This window comes from Artibeus jamaicensis, unplaced genomic scaffold (assembly GCF_021234435.1).
Source record: "Artibeus jamaicensis isolate MK-2021 breed Jamaican fruit bat unplaced genomic scaffold, CSHL_Jam_final contig_797, whole genome shotgun sequence".
Classification (NCBI taxonomy): domain Eukaryota; kingdom Metazoa; phylum Chordata; class Mammalia; order Chiroptera; family Phyllostomidae; genus Artibeus; species Artibeus jamaicensis.
The window spans coordinates 19,836,030-19,851,099 of NW_026521977.1; the positions used below are offsets into that span (position 1 = coordinate 19,836,030).

The following is a 15,070-nucleotide window of genomic DNA, read 5'->3' on the forward strand; positions in this document are numbered from 1 at the left end:
GACCAGGGTTTAGAATCGTGGAAGTCCAAAAGTCAAGAGTTCATGGTCCTCTGCACTTCTTTCAGGCCTGTGGAGAGCGAATCTAGCTAGATTTGGAGGGGGTGGGGTGGGTTAGACAGAGAGGAGACAGAGCACATCCAGGGATTTTCCTGCACCGTTTTTTTGTTCAGTGAATCTAACTGAATCCATATGAATGGACTGGTGAGATGAGACCACTGCATTTTGTACTTGGAGCCCATTTATCAAATTGGTGGGTTTTTTCTTTTCACTACATTTTTGGGTGCCATGTACAAATAGCTTCTATTTTTAATTATTGTTTCAATTAGAGGTTGCTTAATTAATGTTTTTTCCTTTTAATATTCCACAGTTTAATACAGATCTTAGTTTCCTTTTTTACTTTTGTATTTAGGATATGTGTTTTAGTGACAGGCTGCTTACATTGGTCCTCTCAGAAATTTTACTACTCAGTTCTATTTATAGCTCTAGATGTCTGTATTGAAACAAAGCGAATTTTTCTATTATAAAAATAATGCGTGTGCTGTAAAGGGAATTTGGAAACTCTAAGGGACAAAGAGAAGGCAGAAGAAAAACCCACTTGTATTCCCAATACCCAAAGGGCATAACTGGTAACATTTTGGCGTATTCCTCGCCAGTCTTTTCTGTGTGTATTTTTATACAGTTAAGATTACTCTGTACATATAGTTTTGGGCCATGCATTTGATATGCCATTATCACTAAACCTTTTCCATGTATTTGACAAGTGTACATGCTCACCCACCGACTGTATTAGTTGGTCACTGTATTTCTGTTCTCCAGGGATGATAGTGGTATAGCGTACCTTGTTGCTCAAAGTAATTGATACTGTGTCCTCTGCATTTTTTTCTACAGGGATTTTTTTTCATTCACATTCCTTGGTCCTTTTGTCATTGGGGCTGGTTGTTATTGAGAGTTGTTCACTTGCGAAGAGTCAGAGAAATTCGTGTATATTTTGGAACTTCATTAGTAACTGTTTCACATGCCCCATTCTTGTTTACCATTATAGTGGTACACACATGGAAAACTACTTGTGGGTATATTTGATGTACCGCTTGCCTCTTTGTTTTAAAAGCAGAGTATTTGGGCTGCGCACTCGAAGTCCCATGAAAGTGCTTAATTGTTCCCAACAGTCAATGACTTGAAGACAACTCCTGCTTTGAATAAGGCCAGAGCTTATTTGGAAATGGAGTTTAAAAATTATTCCACTGGGCACATTTCAAAGAGCTACTACTTAATGGAGAAAACCATGTAGTGACTGGTTATTGGAACACTTTGTTCTGCATGTAGTTGTAGTTGACCTAGAATGGATTTCTTGAGCTGATGACTGGGCTCCATAATTGTATGCTGTCCTCTCTCTTCCTACATGCCCTTGGTACCTTGGTAAATGTGATTAGTAGGCACCCCTTGTTTACCCTCTCTGCATAATCTGTTCAGGCAGCATGCTGGGTAGAATTCCAACCCCAGATCGGTTTGTTCATACCACTTAGTTTCTAGGCCACTCTGTTCAGGCAATGTGCATTCAGATAGTTAAAGCTTCTGCTCGTATCAACTGGAGAAGAGTATAGTTGGGAAAATGAATATGCCAAAATAGAAAAAAAAAGACTTCATTCTTTTTTTCCCAGAACTCATACCAAATGTTTTGATTCTATTTTTCACTTGAAGTCCAAATAAATGAGTGCCGATGTATTAGAAGTATCAAAGTTTTAAAAATCTTTTTTGTATTTATCTGTGGAAGAAAGTAAACATGAAGCTAACATTGAGTAGAGTCATAATTAATAAGGGAGAGATACTAGCCTGTGAGGAAAAGCAGAGTGTGTAGTGGGAATGTAGTGTGTGCTGGAGGGAAAGAGAGTCTAAGAGCCCAGAGTTCCAACACTGGATCCACCACGAATCACCTTGTGACTTCGTAGCAGTTAAGATCTCAGGGCTCAGTCCCTGAAGGAGCAGAGCTAGAACTTTGACTTGCTCCCGAGAATTCTGTGATTCTGGGTTTGAATTCTATGATTCTGGGTTAGAACCTACATGAAATCCTAAAATTTGAAATGTGCCTTTGGGTCTCATTTTCCACGGGGGCCAAATCAAACCTGCATAAAATGCATTTGTCCTGGCAAGCGTCGGATTTCACAGATTAGATCCTTTGAAGTGTTCACAGGGAATTTGAGATCTCCTCATCAGGACTCAGGCTGAACGGCCCATGTGAGCTTTGGAAGATGGCAGTCTTCTCTAAGAATCTCAGTATTGCTTGTAGGTAAATATGGTACATTAAAAACAACACGTACAACATGTATGTTGTGAGTATATGTGTGCGTGTTTGTGGACTTCCTTTTTCTGACCTCCCTAAGTGAATCCGTGTGGCTTGTCCCTGCAGGTGGAGCTCCCAATTACTACCCCAACAGCTTCAGCGCCCCGGAGCAGCAGCTGACCTACGCCCTGGAGCACAGCACCGAGCACTCCGGGGAGGTGCGGCGCTTCAACAGTGCCGACGAAGACAACGTCACTCAGGTACTGACCTCTTTGTCTGCTGCAGGAGTCACGTCATCGTTCTGCTTCTCTGTGTCTGCCAATTCCCCCCCTCTCCGAGTCTCTGGTATGTCTTAAGTTGAATTCAGGGAAGACACCTCAGATCAGAAATCAGTCCCTTTTATCAGATGGGGTTGACCAGTTGTGTTACTCCATTCCTTGGGTCCAAAGTGTGACACATTTCAGTTCCTCTAAATTTTGTTGAGGGGATAAGGTGGGGGCCCATTGGGGAAGAAATGATTTCATGGAAATCTAAGAAATGGGCAAGTAAAGCTTCAGTGCAGCCAAATCTAAGAACCTGGGCAGGACCGACAGATTTAAGGGACTAGAGCTGGATTCAAAACAGCTGTAGGAGCCCCCGTCGCCGCAGCAAGAGCGTAGGTGTTTCCGGGGGGGGGGGGGGCTTACCCTTCACATGACCCCGCTGCTCCATCTGCCTGTGTGTGCTCACCAGTACTCTCCTCCTCTCTGCCTCGGAGCTTCTGCTTCAACGTGGCTGTGGCTTTGCAGTGGCCGTGGCCTAACTCGTCTTTCTGCCTTCCTTCTCTATACAGTCCCCGTTTTGGGACCTCTTTTACTCCTCTCATTGCTTCTGTATCAGATTCCAGAGAGAGGGCATCAGATTGACCTGACTAATCTTTTCATTCTAGGTCGCCTCACTGGCCTTTGGCCAGCTTATAGTTAACTGCTCTGGGTCGTGTCCCCCGCCGTCTTTCCAATGACCTGTGGCTGCCTAAGGGCTGTTCTTTCAGCAGATGTGGTGAAAGAGGCCCTTTGACCTTGGAGGGCAGTCTCCTCCTTAAAGTGTGCAGTGCAACTTACGCCACACACAGAAAAGAATACAGTTGCAGTGTGTAGCTGTCCGATAGCTCTGCTCCCGTAGTTGGTGTTTAACTTACTATTTAAATAAGAATAGGACCAATTTCTACTTTCTCATTTTGTAAATGTGGGTTTCAAGTAAAATATACTTATATATGTGAATAAATACACCATGAAGCTATCTTTATTTGAAAGACACTTCTGTGTACATAAAAAAGAAGAAACTTGTAGGAAATAAACCATATTTAGTTGAAATTAAACATCTCCTGAAAAGCCTTTGGTATTAACGGCATTATTCTTCATATGCCGGGGATACCAAGTATATTACAATACAATTTCCGCCTCTCAAAGAATTTGGCCTAATGAGGTATATTCCAGTGTTAAACTAACAAATATAACCTCTGCAAAAATTAATTTGAATTATGAGGCTATTGCATACACATTGAAAATGATAAGATAATCATATTTTATTGAGAGAGATTCTTATCGTTATATAGAACTCATGTTTTTAAGCAGTGATGATACAGCTCATAGGTTTTATAGCATAATCCTGTGACAAACAGAATCACAGGGGAACTCAATAAGAAGGTCCAGGTTTATACTCTTAAAAGTGATTCACCTGGACTTCCACTTCTGGCTTATTGTAGATTAGCTTATGTCAGACCTAGCCTTTCATGGAGGATATCGGAAAGCTAGATAAAATTCAAAAAGCATCTGTTTGAAGACTTTGGAAAGTCTAACAAAGCAACAAGGATTTGATGAGCCGAGATCTCAGACAGAAAAGTAGCGCACAGGTGTGAGCTTGGCATTCGCTGTTCTTTCTGATAAGGCATTTGTTACTTTGTGAGCATTGGCCAAGATGCTGAGCAGAATTTACCACATTTGTGTGGGGCTGGAGGGATAACAGTTGGAGTTCAGGGCCCGAGAAGGGGGAGGCCTTCCGTTAACATTCAGGCTTTCAGCTGGAATCCCTAACAGGCCGTGCCCAAGAGTAAGGGGGCACCCGAAAGAAGCTTACCTTCCCAAAGACTAAGACACAACTTCGAGTCAGCCCAGTCTCAGCCTGGATTAAGGTGACCTCGTTTTATCCTACCCGTGTGCCAGAAGCAAACATAGCTCTTTGGAGGAAAGCAGTGCCTCAAATTATCTCTACATTTTTTTCGTATCAGACGGCCAGCATTCAGTAATTACCAGGCACACCCAGAACATAAGACCTTATGACTGAAAACCAAGAGGGCAAAAAACAAACCCAACAATAGAAATGAACCAACTGGAGATCCAGTAGGATACAGGTTTTGAAATAACTGCGAATAATGTGTTCAAAATATAGATGACGATATGGAGAATTTAACAAGAGAACTTGAATCTACGCAGGAAGCATTGAATGGACGCGCTGAACTGGAAAATACAACTGAAATTAATAACTTAGTAAATGGGCTTAAAAGGAGAGTCAATACGACTGAAGAGGATATTAGTAAACTGGGACACAGAGCAGCAGATGTGATCAAGACGAGCTCATGAAGAGAACAAGAACTCTTTATTATAAGACGCCATTTAGCGACTGAAAAGGCAAGCCACAGAGTGGGAGAATGTCACTTCCATACACACTGTACGAGGAACTACAGGGCAATAAGAAAAGGACAGACAAATGAGTAGAAACATTGGCAGGAGACTTGAACAGGCACCTTGCAGAAGAGGATATCCAACGTAGCTGAAAAGCATGGAAAGGTGGTTTCCCTGACTAGGGAGGTGGAAAATAAAGCCACCAAGAAACTCCTCTAGAAACAGACCACAGGGGCTGGGATTAAGGAGACTGACCATACCAAGTGTTGGTGAGGATGAAGGGCAACTCTATCATGCAATGAAAATATTCCCCTGAGATGATTTCGAGCTACCAACATGATGTCACTGAACCTGTGGCATTGGGAAGTGATCTCACTGTCCCACTTTTATAGTGTTTCCACCATAGAGGTAACAGTAGACACACATAGTATCAAGAATATATTATCAATTCATGTAATAATTGGGAAATGATATGTTTTGAGGGTTTATTACTTTTGTTTGTAATATTATTTATTTACTTGTAAGTTGATATAACTTGACTTTTAATAATGGTTGTACTTAACAAGTTACTCACAGAATTCCTAAAAAATTGTCAATTTGCTCCCATAAGTAACCTGCCTGCAGCACATCATTGGGATTTCAGGACCAGGTTTCTTCTAGTTCAAGGTGGTGTTGGGTTGGCCAGAAAGTCTGTTAACTTTTATCCATAAAATAAAAGACATATTTTCGTTTTCACCAATAACTTTACTGATTTGGACATTTTGAGTATGTTGGTCATGTCCTACTATTGACTTCTGGTGGGTAGAGGCCAGGGCACTGCTAAACATCTTCCCATGCACAAGGCAGCCCCACAGCAAAAACTGTTTGGCCAAAATGTCAGTAGTATCAAGGAACTTTGCAGACCACTTTTGACACATTTGATCAGTCACAGCACCTTCCCCATATACCGCACCAATGTGTTTTGTGTGTGTTTCAGTTGCATTCTTACTGTTCTTGAAATAATAAAGCATGCTGCATCGAAAATGTTGCCTATTTTCTTCCATCTTCCATATTAAAATGGCTGCACAAAAATTCACCACAAAATGTTGATTTTTTAAAATGCACCCTGATATGACAGCTGTCACAATACAGTGTAATAAAATTGTTTCAAATGAAGTTGAAGACGCTAACACTACTAGAGCCCTTGTACAGAAAAAAACTAAACGAACTTTCTGGCCAACCCGATGGACGGAGCCGACCTGGGAGGACTTCTACTTCTCACACGTGCCTGCTAGAGTCAAAGTGAAATAAAAAGAAATGTAGTTGACAAACAAGGAAGTTCAACCTCCAGCTCCCGGAAGTGAGAAAGAAATCAAAGTGGTGTGTGAACATTGAAAGTGTGAGTATATTTCGTGGAGGTAACTAAACCCTACTTACATCTTCCGGTTTGCAGACCCGGGCTCAATCCACTGAGCTACACCAGCCAGGGCTTTAAACCCTACTTACATCTTCATAAGATTTCACACCTCCAAGAGCCTACGAGTTGAGGCCACAGGCTTCATGTACTGCAAAGAGCTAAGACTCAGCTCTCGACATAATGATGAGAGCCAGGAACTGGCACTTCTTTGGAAAAACTACCCACCAGGCTGAGGGTGCATCTTGGAAGCATGTGGGCTCTAGATGGAAGCAAGCGCTCCTGAAAAGTCGGGCTGTTTCTCCTATGCTAAGCTCAGGCGAAGTCCTCACATTCTTGTCCCACTCAGGGTCACACGGAAGCCCTGACCTGAGAGGCAAGTGAATTAATAAGTGTCATTAGGCCTCTGCAGATATGATGAAAAAAAATTACCACACGAAGATACCTTCACAACTCAGACACATTTGGAACTTCTGCAGACGATAACGCCTGTTGAAAATGAGTCACGTGGAAAAATCACATGCGAGGAAATCCAATGCCCTGAGAAATCGTACATGCAGCAGATGGAAGAATTATACACGGCAGAATAAGAGGAGGTTTGAAATAAGCACCTTGGCAGCATTCGAGGAGATACAGAAAAGAATATTTTCCATAGGACAGGAGTAGGAAGTGGGAACACAAAACCAGGTAGATCTGAAAAAGAACTAGGCAGAAATTTCTAGAAACAAAAAATACAGTCTTTGAGATAAAAATCCAACAGATACAGTGACTCGGTGGACGTGTGAACAATATGTGATTTCTAGCTGGAAATTAGTGAATTGGAGACCGATCTGAGGAAATCCCCATAATATGGGACTTGGATTGGATTGGGTGGATATCAAAATCAGATTTCTGAAGTTTGTATCAAATTTAAACTTTGCTTAAATAAGAAAAAACTTTATTATGGCCTATTTCCTAACTTACTTAGAAAAGCTGTGAATGCTTCAATATTTTATAAATGATATTTGGGACAATTGGGTATTTTGGATTTTATAAACATTAATAGAGCAATACATAGAACAGCATGGAACTCAATAAATATATGCTGAATGAATGAATTAATGAAATGTTAGGATGAAATTATACCTTCTATTCTAGAAATGGTTGGTTTTGGAAATGAGTAGAGGCTATTAGGACTCATACCTGGTACTTGTAATCTATTGCTGTAGATTTTAGAGGTAGATCCAATAATCTAAGAAAAATATCACTGTTAACATCTATCTGCTCCAAGAAATCCTGGCCTTTAAATAACTAAGGATATGTAAATAAATTAGGGGTTTTTTTCCTCTGTGATTCTGAGCACAGAATTTAACAAAAGTTACGTTGTGCTAACTGTACATTTGAGTATAGTTTGCACATTCTTGACTTGTCAGTATTAAGAATGTGTTGGGAGTTTTAACTGTAGGCTATACTGCATTGTGTTTATGAGATTTGTTAGCAGTGACAACAAAGGACATTATTAAGTAATAGGAGCTATTATCAACAACAGAATTCCTCCTGTTTTGCTTAAAATCAAACAAAACCAGAGGTGAGGAACTCAATACAAATAACACCGTCAACAATAATTGAAGATTATTCTTAAATTCTGAAAACTCATTTTTATGCGAATGGAGAAGTCTCACTTTTTCATTTCAAAACTAGCATATTGGGTGAGCTTTGTCTGTGATAAAAGGGCTATCCGGTTTTCCTCACTGTGTTTTCATTGGGCAGGTGCGGGCGTTCTATAGGAACGTACTGAACGAAGAGGAGAGGAAGCGCTTGTGTGAGAACATTGCGGGCCATCTGAAAGACGCCCAGCTTTTCATCCAGAAGAAAGCGGTGAGTGACTCTGTGGAAGCTGAAGGGTGACCTCTGCTGGCTGGAGAAGAGAGTGCAGCTGTGTGAGAACCCTTAAAAGGAAAAGTGTGCTTTCTATTGTACTTGAGCTAAGCACACTTTAAAAAAATTGAACTAAGCTCCAATTAGCCTCTGATTACTTTCTCTCCAATGGATATGACATATCCATTGATCCCTAGCTCTTTGTCCAGTGTGTAGTTATTTAGTTGAGTTCAGGGGGAATTCTCCCCTACATAGTTTTATTCGACTGGTGCCAAGTTCTGTGCAAGAGAATAATATTCAATATCAAGATGTGGGTCCTGTCACAATTTTGCTTTGAATTTGGATAATAAAAAATTCAGATGACATTTCTGTGGTTTCAGTCCTGCCTATACACTTGATGTCGTGACACTGACCTCCCTTCAGAAGCAACTGGAGACTCGCATGTTCTCAGGGGTGAGAACTGAGCTGCTTCCGAAGGTCAGGCTGAGCTTTTGAGCGAAGGGGCCATGTCTCTTTGGTGGCACTCATGGTACTGTGTGAGGTTTCCTCACTTGTGGTTTCCTGGCCTGCACGGGGGTAAGCTTCCTGTAAAGAAAAGCTTACAAGAAACCCTACGATTTCAGAAACTCCACTATTTCCTTGCTCCTGGTTGCTGCTTCTGTGTTCACAGGGGCAGCTGGGCTGGCAGCTGTCGGGATGTGCTAGCAGGCAGGGCACCCTCTTTGTAGGTGGAGTTCTCTGTCTATAACTACTTTTTTTTCAGTGTGCATAAAACTACCTCTTTAAGTCTTTGCGGCTGGGGTTTGCTTACTGCTCTCCCCAGCAGGGAGTCTGACAGTTGCCCTGGGAGATCTCTGGGGCAGGTTTTATCTTATCTCACTGATGAGAATGATCGAGGTGGCTTGTAGGGAGTGCACTCCTGGCATACGTCTCATGTGTGCTGAAGCCGTTAGGCTCCACATGTATTTATGATGCCCCACCTCTCTCTGCTGTCTGCTTGGGCCCAGCCTTGATCGGGAATTCCTGCTTGAAGTGTGTGCAATTGCCCAGCAAGTGGTGATGACTTTGTATACCTTAAATTGAGGCAGTGGGCCCGTTTCTTAACACAAACCACTATAGCTTGAGCTACTCCAAGGTCAGCTCTTTAACAAGCAGCCAGAGCAGTTTGCCTCACATGCATCTTTCTCACAATAGCCTGTGAGGTAGGTGATGCTTTATGCCTCATCTTACAGGGGTTGGGCATGCTCAGAAGGTTGGTCAGTGTATGTCCGAGTTCCCACTGGACCCCCTGTCAACTTATTCTGTGTTGCTAATCCCTGTGTGGTTCTATTTTCTGAGGAAGTGCCCTTCCTCCCTTGGCCTAGGAGGGACTGAGGTCATGTTTACATTTATTTTCAGGTCAAGAACTTCAGTGACGTCCACCCTGAGTATGGGGCCCGCATCCAGGCTCTTCTGGACAAATATAACGCCGAGAAACCTCAGGTGAGTCCAGCGCAGCCTGGCCGAGGTAGAGCCTGTGTGTCCTGGCTTAGACTAGGCATAGTTTGGTTTCCTTTAACAATGATTCTCCTCAGGGGCAGCTGTTAGACCTCTTAAGCAGTTGTTCAAAATCTCATCTGAGATGTAGAGAACTCAGGTGTAAAAACACATATTCTTCGTTTTAGCTCTGAACTATGTTAGATAGTTTAAGGTGAATGAGTTCTGAATTGTTATTTTCATTGGAGCCCAAGTTAAAGCCAAGGTAAACACCAGGTTGCTGCCGCCGAGTGCGTTCATTGATCTGCTGGTCTTGTTCTTTTAAAACAGAATTCGATTCACACCTTGGTGCAGCACTCGTCTCACTTGGCTGCAAGGGAGAAAGCTAATCTGTGAGGGTCACGCCCTGGTCTGGTGCCAGGTTGTTCCCTGCCTGGGGAGCAAAGCATGGTGTTCACACACGTCATCCTCACGGCTGGATAGAAGATTCTCCTGGGCTGGACGAGCAAATGAAATGCAAGTCTTTAAAATGGTAATCCAGGTTTCTATAACACATAATGTCACAGCGGCTTTTAATGCTATTTCCCTAGGGGAAACGAAGGTTAGGGCTTAAGGATCATTTGAAAGAAACATGTACGTGCTTTTGACAATGGATTATTCCCTTACAATGACTACAATGAAAGCTTCTAGCAGCAATATAATTTTATTTGATAAGAAAAAAATCTTGGTGAAAATATGTTTACATATCATCTCATGGCCTATTATATAAAAATATGGTTGTAATTATATATGAAGAAAAGATCAAGATAATTCACTTAGAAATTCAATTTTTCTAAGTTTCTTATAGGAGAAACACATGTAATGCCTTAATGTCTTTTGAAAATAACTGCAGTAATATTATGGTTTAATGCTTATTTCTTCTTGGAATTGATCACATAAAAAACAAAACAACAACATGGGATTAATGTATGGTAATACAACATTGATTTTATAATGGAATGATTTGTAATTGTTACATTTTTACAATAAAAGAATCTGTACATAAGAATAGAAGACTGGTATTTCATTGCTTTTGGCTCCATATATAACTTGGAATGTTCCAGCAGACTCTGAATCTGAATGTCATTTGTTATCTGATGCTTACCCTTAAAATAAAAAATACCAGTATCATGAGGATACTGTGTTATTTGTTTAGTTTAAATCAGTAGCCTTTAGACACTGGGGACCAGAACTTCAACTCTATTGTGACGATAGCAACCTTCCCAACTTTGAAAATCACTTGCACCTCCTGTTCGTAGCCTCACTTCCCTATCTGCTTGTGAGTTTATAGAATAAGGGCTCAGACCCTCAAGTCCTTTTCTTTGATCTTTGCATGCCCATATTTGCCTATTATGCTTAAAAAAATCAAGTGGAACACTTTGAAGGGAAATTCTGAGTACTGAATGAAAACCCGTTTTCCTTACATCCTTATTCCATTCATTTCAGATCTTCCAAACCATTTTGTGTTTACTCTTAGGAGTGCCCTGAGATCTTCGGCTTCAGAAGCCCGCAGACCCCCAGCACACGTAAACCTGCAGTCTTCCTCCTCACACTTCTGTCCTCTCCTGTCCAGCTCTGCCGCCTGAACTCCCTCTGTGTCTGAGAGTGATTGGAAACGGTTGCATTTGCACACATGGAAGGGACATTTGTTCATTTGTACCCAATGGGGAATACTTTCAGTATAGAAACTTTACTGTAGTTCTATCTCTTGATTGTAGTAGATATGTAAGATAAACTGATAAAATGGATATAATTTGACATTGGGCAGGAGGTTATTCATTTGGATGTTGGTTATAAATATCCAAAGACAGACAGAAAGACAGAATTTTTGAGATAATATTCTGCTTTGTTCTATTCTGGAGTGTAAAAATAAATGGATAATTAAAATCACAGGCATCTACCATGTTTCTTGCATGTAAAAAGTCTGACACGTGGAAGTGCCTCCAATTTTATTCTTTTGTACTTTTCAAAGGTAAATATTGATGAGGGTTACTTCCCCAGTTAGGTGTTACTTCCTAGGAAGTACTATGTAATTATATTCCTTTTAAGTGATAGTAAGATAGTAGTGATGTCTAGCCAGTCATGATGGCAAAAGTGCAAGAATGCAAGAAAGGGAAACCAGTGTTTTTCCTTCCTCAGGATTCTGGGGTTGTAAACGCACAGCTGTGTTTCCAGCCTTTATGTCTGCTGTGCTCACCAGCGTTGGCCAAGGCCAGTCTCATGACTAAGCTAAAGTCGAAGGGAGGGGAAATGGGCTCTTCCCTGGAGTTGAGTGAGTGAATGTGCGTGTGTGCGTGTGTGTGTGTGTGTGTGAGAGAGAGAGAGAGAGAATCTCTCTGAACACTTGAGCGTAGACTTGCCCTCCCATCCGCTCTTCAGCACCATGAGAAGCTTCACTGGTCATCACCTTCTTTAGACCATTACTTCCCTTTTCGCCATTTAGATTTCATTGTTTAAAGTCATAGTTACTCCAGAACCCAACCTTGGTGAGATGCGCCTCTTTCCTAGCTCCTGCATTGAAGTGACTGCAGCTGGAGCAAAGCATAGCCCTGCTGACTGGGCTTTGACAGATTTGACCGCAAACCTCAAGTGGACCCGGGCACTGCCCTTCCTTCCTCAGTGAACTCTCCCCTGAGTCTCCCCTCCCTCTCAGCTCCTTATTTCACCAGGGATGGGATAACTGCCTTATCTTTTCTTCCACCCAAACCCCCCAGCTTGCCAGCATCGGCAGCCATGTGCTCGCCTTCCCTTCCGTTGACAGAGATGAGCTCTCTGCACATGCTGAAGGCCAGCAGGCTCCTGCCTCCTCTGGAATCATCCCTGCCCTCTGTTCGCTGTCAGTTCTCCCCTTCCTTCTGTGCATCTGCTCTCAGTGTGCAAGCCTGCCGTTGCGAAGCTCCTCAAGTCTTCTCTTGATCTCACAGACTTCTCCCATTATCGTGCCCTTGAGTCTGCTCCCCTTTATTGAAGAATATCTTAAAAGAGTCGTCTTTACTTTGCCACCTCCACCGTCTCTGTCCTCTCTAAAACCTCCTTCAGTCAGGCTGCCCTTGCCAAAGTCACCAATGACTTTCCTGCCACTGAAATCTAATGGTCCCATCTAGCAACCCCACTTCTGGGTACGTACCCAAAAGAAGAGAAAGCAGGGACTTGAAGGGATGTGTGTGCACCTCATGTGCATAGCGGTATTACTCACAATGGCCAAAAGGTGGGAACAGCCTGAGTGTTCGCTGGTGGATAAAAGGACAAAGTGTGGCACAGCCAGACAAATGGAATATCATTCAGCCTCATAAAGGCAGGAGATTCTGACACATACCACAATGTGGATGAACCTTGAAGACAGGATGCTAAATGGAATAAGCTGGAGACAGAAGGATGAATACGGTATGATTCTACTTAATGTGAGGTGCCTAGAACAGTGGTTGCCAAGGGTGAGGGTGGGAGGAGGCCGGGAGTTACTGAGTAATGGTCACAGAGTTGCAGTTTGGGAAGATGGGGAAGTTCTGGAGACTGCCGGTGGTGACGGTTGTACAGCATTGTGACTGTATTCAGTGCCACTGAACTGACTATACGCTTTAGAAATGGTTAAGATGATAAATTTTGGGTATATTTTACCGCAACAACAATAATGCAGTGGTCTAGTCTCATTCCTTGTCTTATATGGCTTCAGCAGTGTTTGATCACTAGTACTTTCTTTTTAATAACTGCTTTTTGGAGACATAATCCATGTATCATAAAAATCACTTACTTAAAGTACACAATTCATTGATTTTTCGTGTATGCACAGTTACACAATCATCTCCACATTTAATTTTAGAACATTTTTGTCATCCCCCGAAAACGCTCCTGTACCCAGTCATTCACCATTCTTCCCCCAACCCTGGGCCGTTATGGATCCATTTTCTGTGTAGATTTTCCTGTTCTGCACATTTTGTTTAAATGGAATCATGGATGGTCTTCTGTGACTGATTCTTTCACTTAGCACAATGTTCTCAAGGTTCTTACTTGTTGTAGCATGTGTCAGTACTTCATTTTCTTTCGTCAAATAATATTCCATCGTATGGATATGCCCAGTTTTATCCACCTTTCTTAGCAGAGAGGTGTTCGGGTAGCTTCCACGTTTTGGCTGTTATGAATGATGCTACTGCAAATATTGGTATACATGATTTTGTGTGGACACATGTTTTCATTTCTCACATTCTCATCTTCTTAAAAGACAGTTTCACTTACCTTCTGGACTCTGTAAAAATTGATTCTCAGGCCCTGGCTGGTGTGGCTCATGGACTGAGCACCAGCCTGCGAACCAAAAGGTCTCTTCTTTGATTTCCTGTTGGGGCACGTGCCTGGGTTGTGGGCCAGGTCCCCAGTTGGGGGCATGCGAGGGGCAACCACACATTGATGTTTCTCTCCGTTTCTCCCTCCCTTCCCCTCTCTAAAAATAAATAAAGAAAAATATTTTTTAAAAACTGACTCTTAGGGTTTTTAAGTCTGTTACTTGCTGTTCTGAAAGATGGACTTGGCCGGATTTTTAGAAGCGTTGTGAAGGACACCTTCGTTTCAAATTCAATGTCAGAATTTTGGTTTAAAAACACATGATTTTTTTTTTTTAATCTGCAGACGGGACATCACTCTAAGTTGAAATCTCTGCTCAGGAAGTAAGTTTTATGAACTTCTTAGCACTCATTTTCCTGAGAAAAAAACAACGGGCAAGTTGTTTGGCTTTTTCTTTGCATCCAGTTAATGGCATTGCCAAAAAACAAAGGGCCAAATTCCACTTCAAGTAAGTGGACAAAGGTTTGAAATTCTTATCGGAGATTTTAAAGATGAGAAGGGTTGGTAGAAGTAAGCTAAAAAGGTTCTGTATACTCTTGAATTGGGGGGCATTTTAAACAATTGTATCAACATGCAGTAAGTTTGCTATGGAAAGCTTTACTGTGATCCCTTTCTACAAAAACATTCTTATGCCCTCTTATGACTTGACTGTGTGATAAGTGAATTTTTGCATCATCTATGGTTTTTATTTTCTGTTGTTTTCTTTGGTATTGTTTGCTTAAATTGTGGTATTTTGAACAGTGTTTTGCATTTTCTGTTCCTGAATGAATTGCATTATGAAACTATAGCTTAAGTAAAAGTCACATTTTCAAGGGTATCGAGGGCTGGGTGATGGTCCCCAAAAGGATACGTCTGCACCCTAACCTCTGGGACCTGTGAAGGTGACCTTCTTTGGAAAAATGGTCTTCCAGGTTGTCATTAAGTTAAGGGTCTTATGGGATCATCCTGGATTATCCAGGTAGGCAAATGTCCTTCTAAGAGAGCAGAGGGGAGAGGGGGGCGTATGAAGATGGAGGCAGAGACTGGAGTTTTACA

At 41.9% G+C, this 15,070-nt stretch overlaps 1 protein-coding gene across 1 annotated transcript in view; it reads left to right on the forward strand.

Moving 5' to 3' along the window:
- CAT (catalase) overlaps positions 1-10,756 on the forward strand; it is a 36,896-nt gene extending 26,140 nt beyond the window's left edge. Inside the window, exons 10-13 of the mRNA XM_037128210.2 lie at positions 2,405-2,538; positions 8,081-8,188; positions 9,587-9,670; positions 9,995-10,756. Coding sequence (XP_036984105.2) covers positions 2,405-2,538; positions 8,081-8,188; positions 9,587-9,670; positions 9,995-10,060 — 392 coding nt within the window. The 3' untranslated portion in view covers positions 10,061-10,756. The remainder of the gene's footprint in view (positions 1-2,404; positions 2,539-8,080; positions 8,189-9,586; positions 9,671-9,994) is intronic.
- Positions 10,757-15,070: the final 4,314 nt, after the last annotated feature.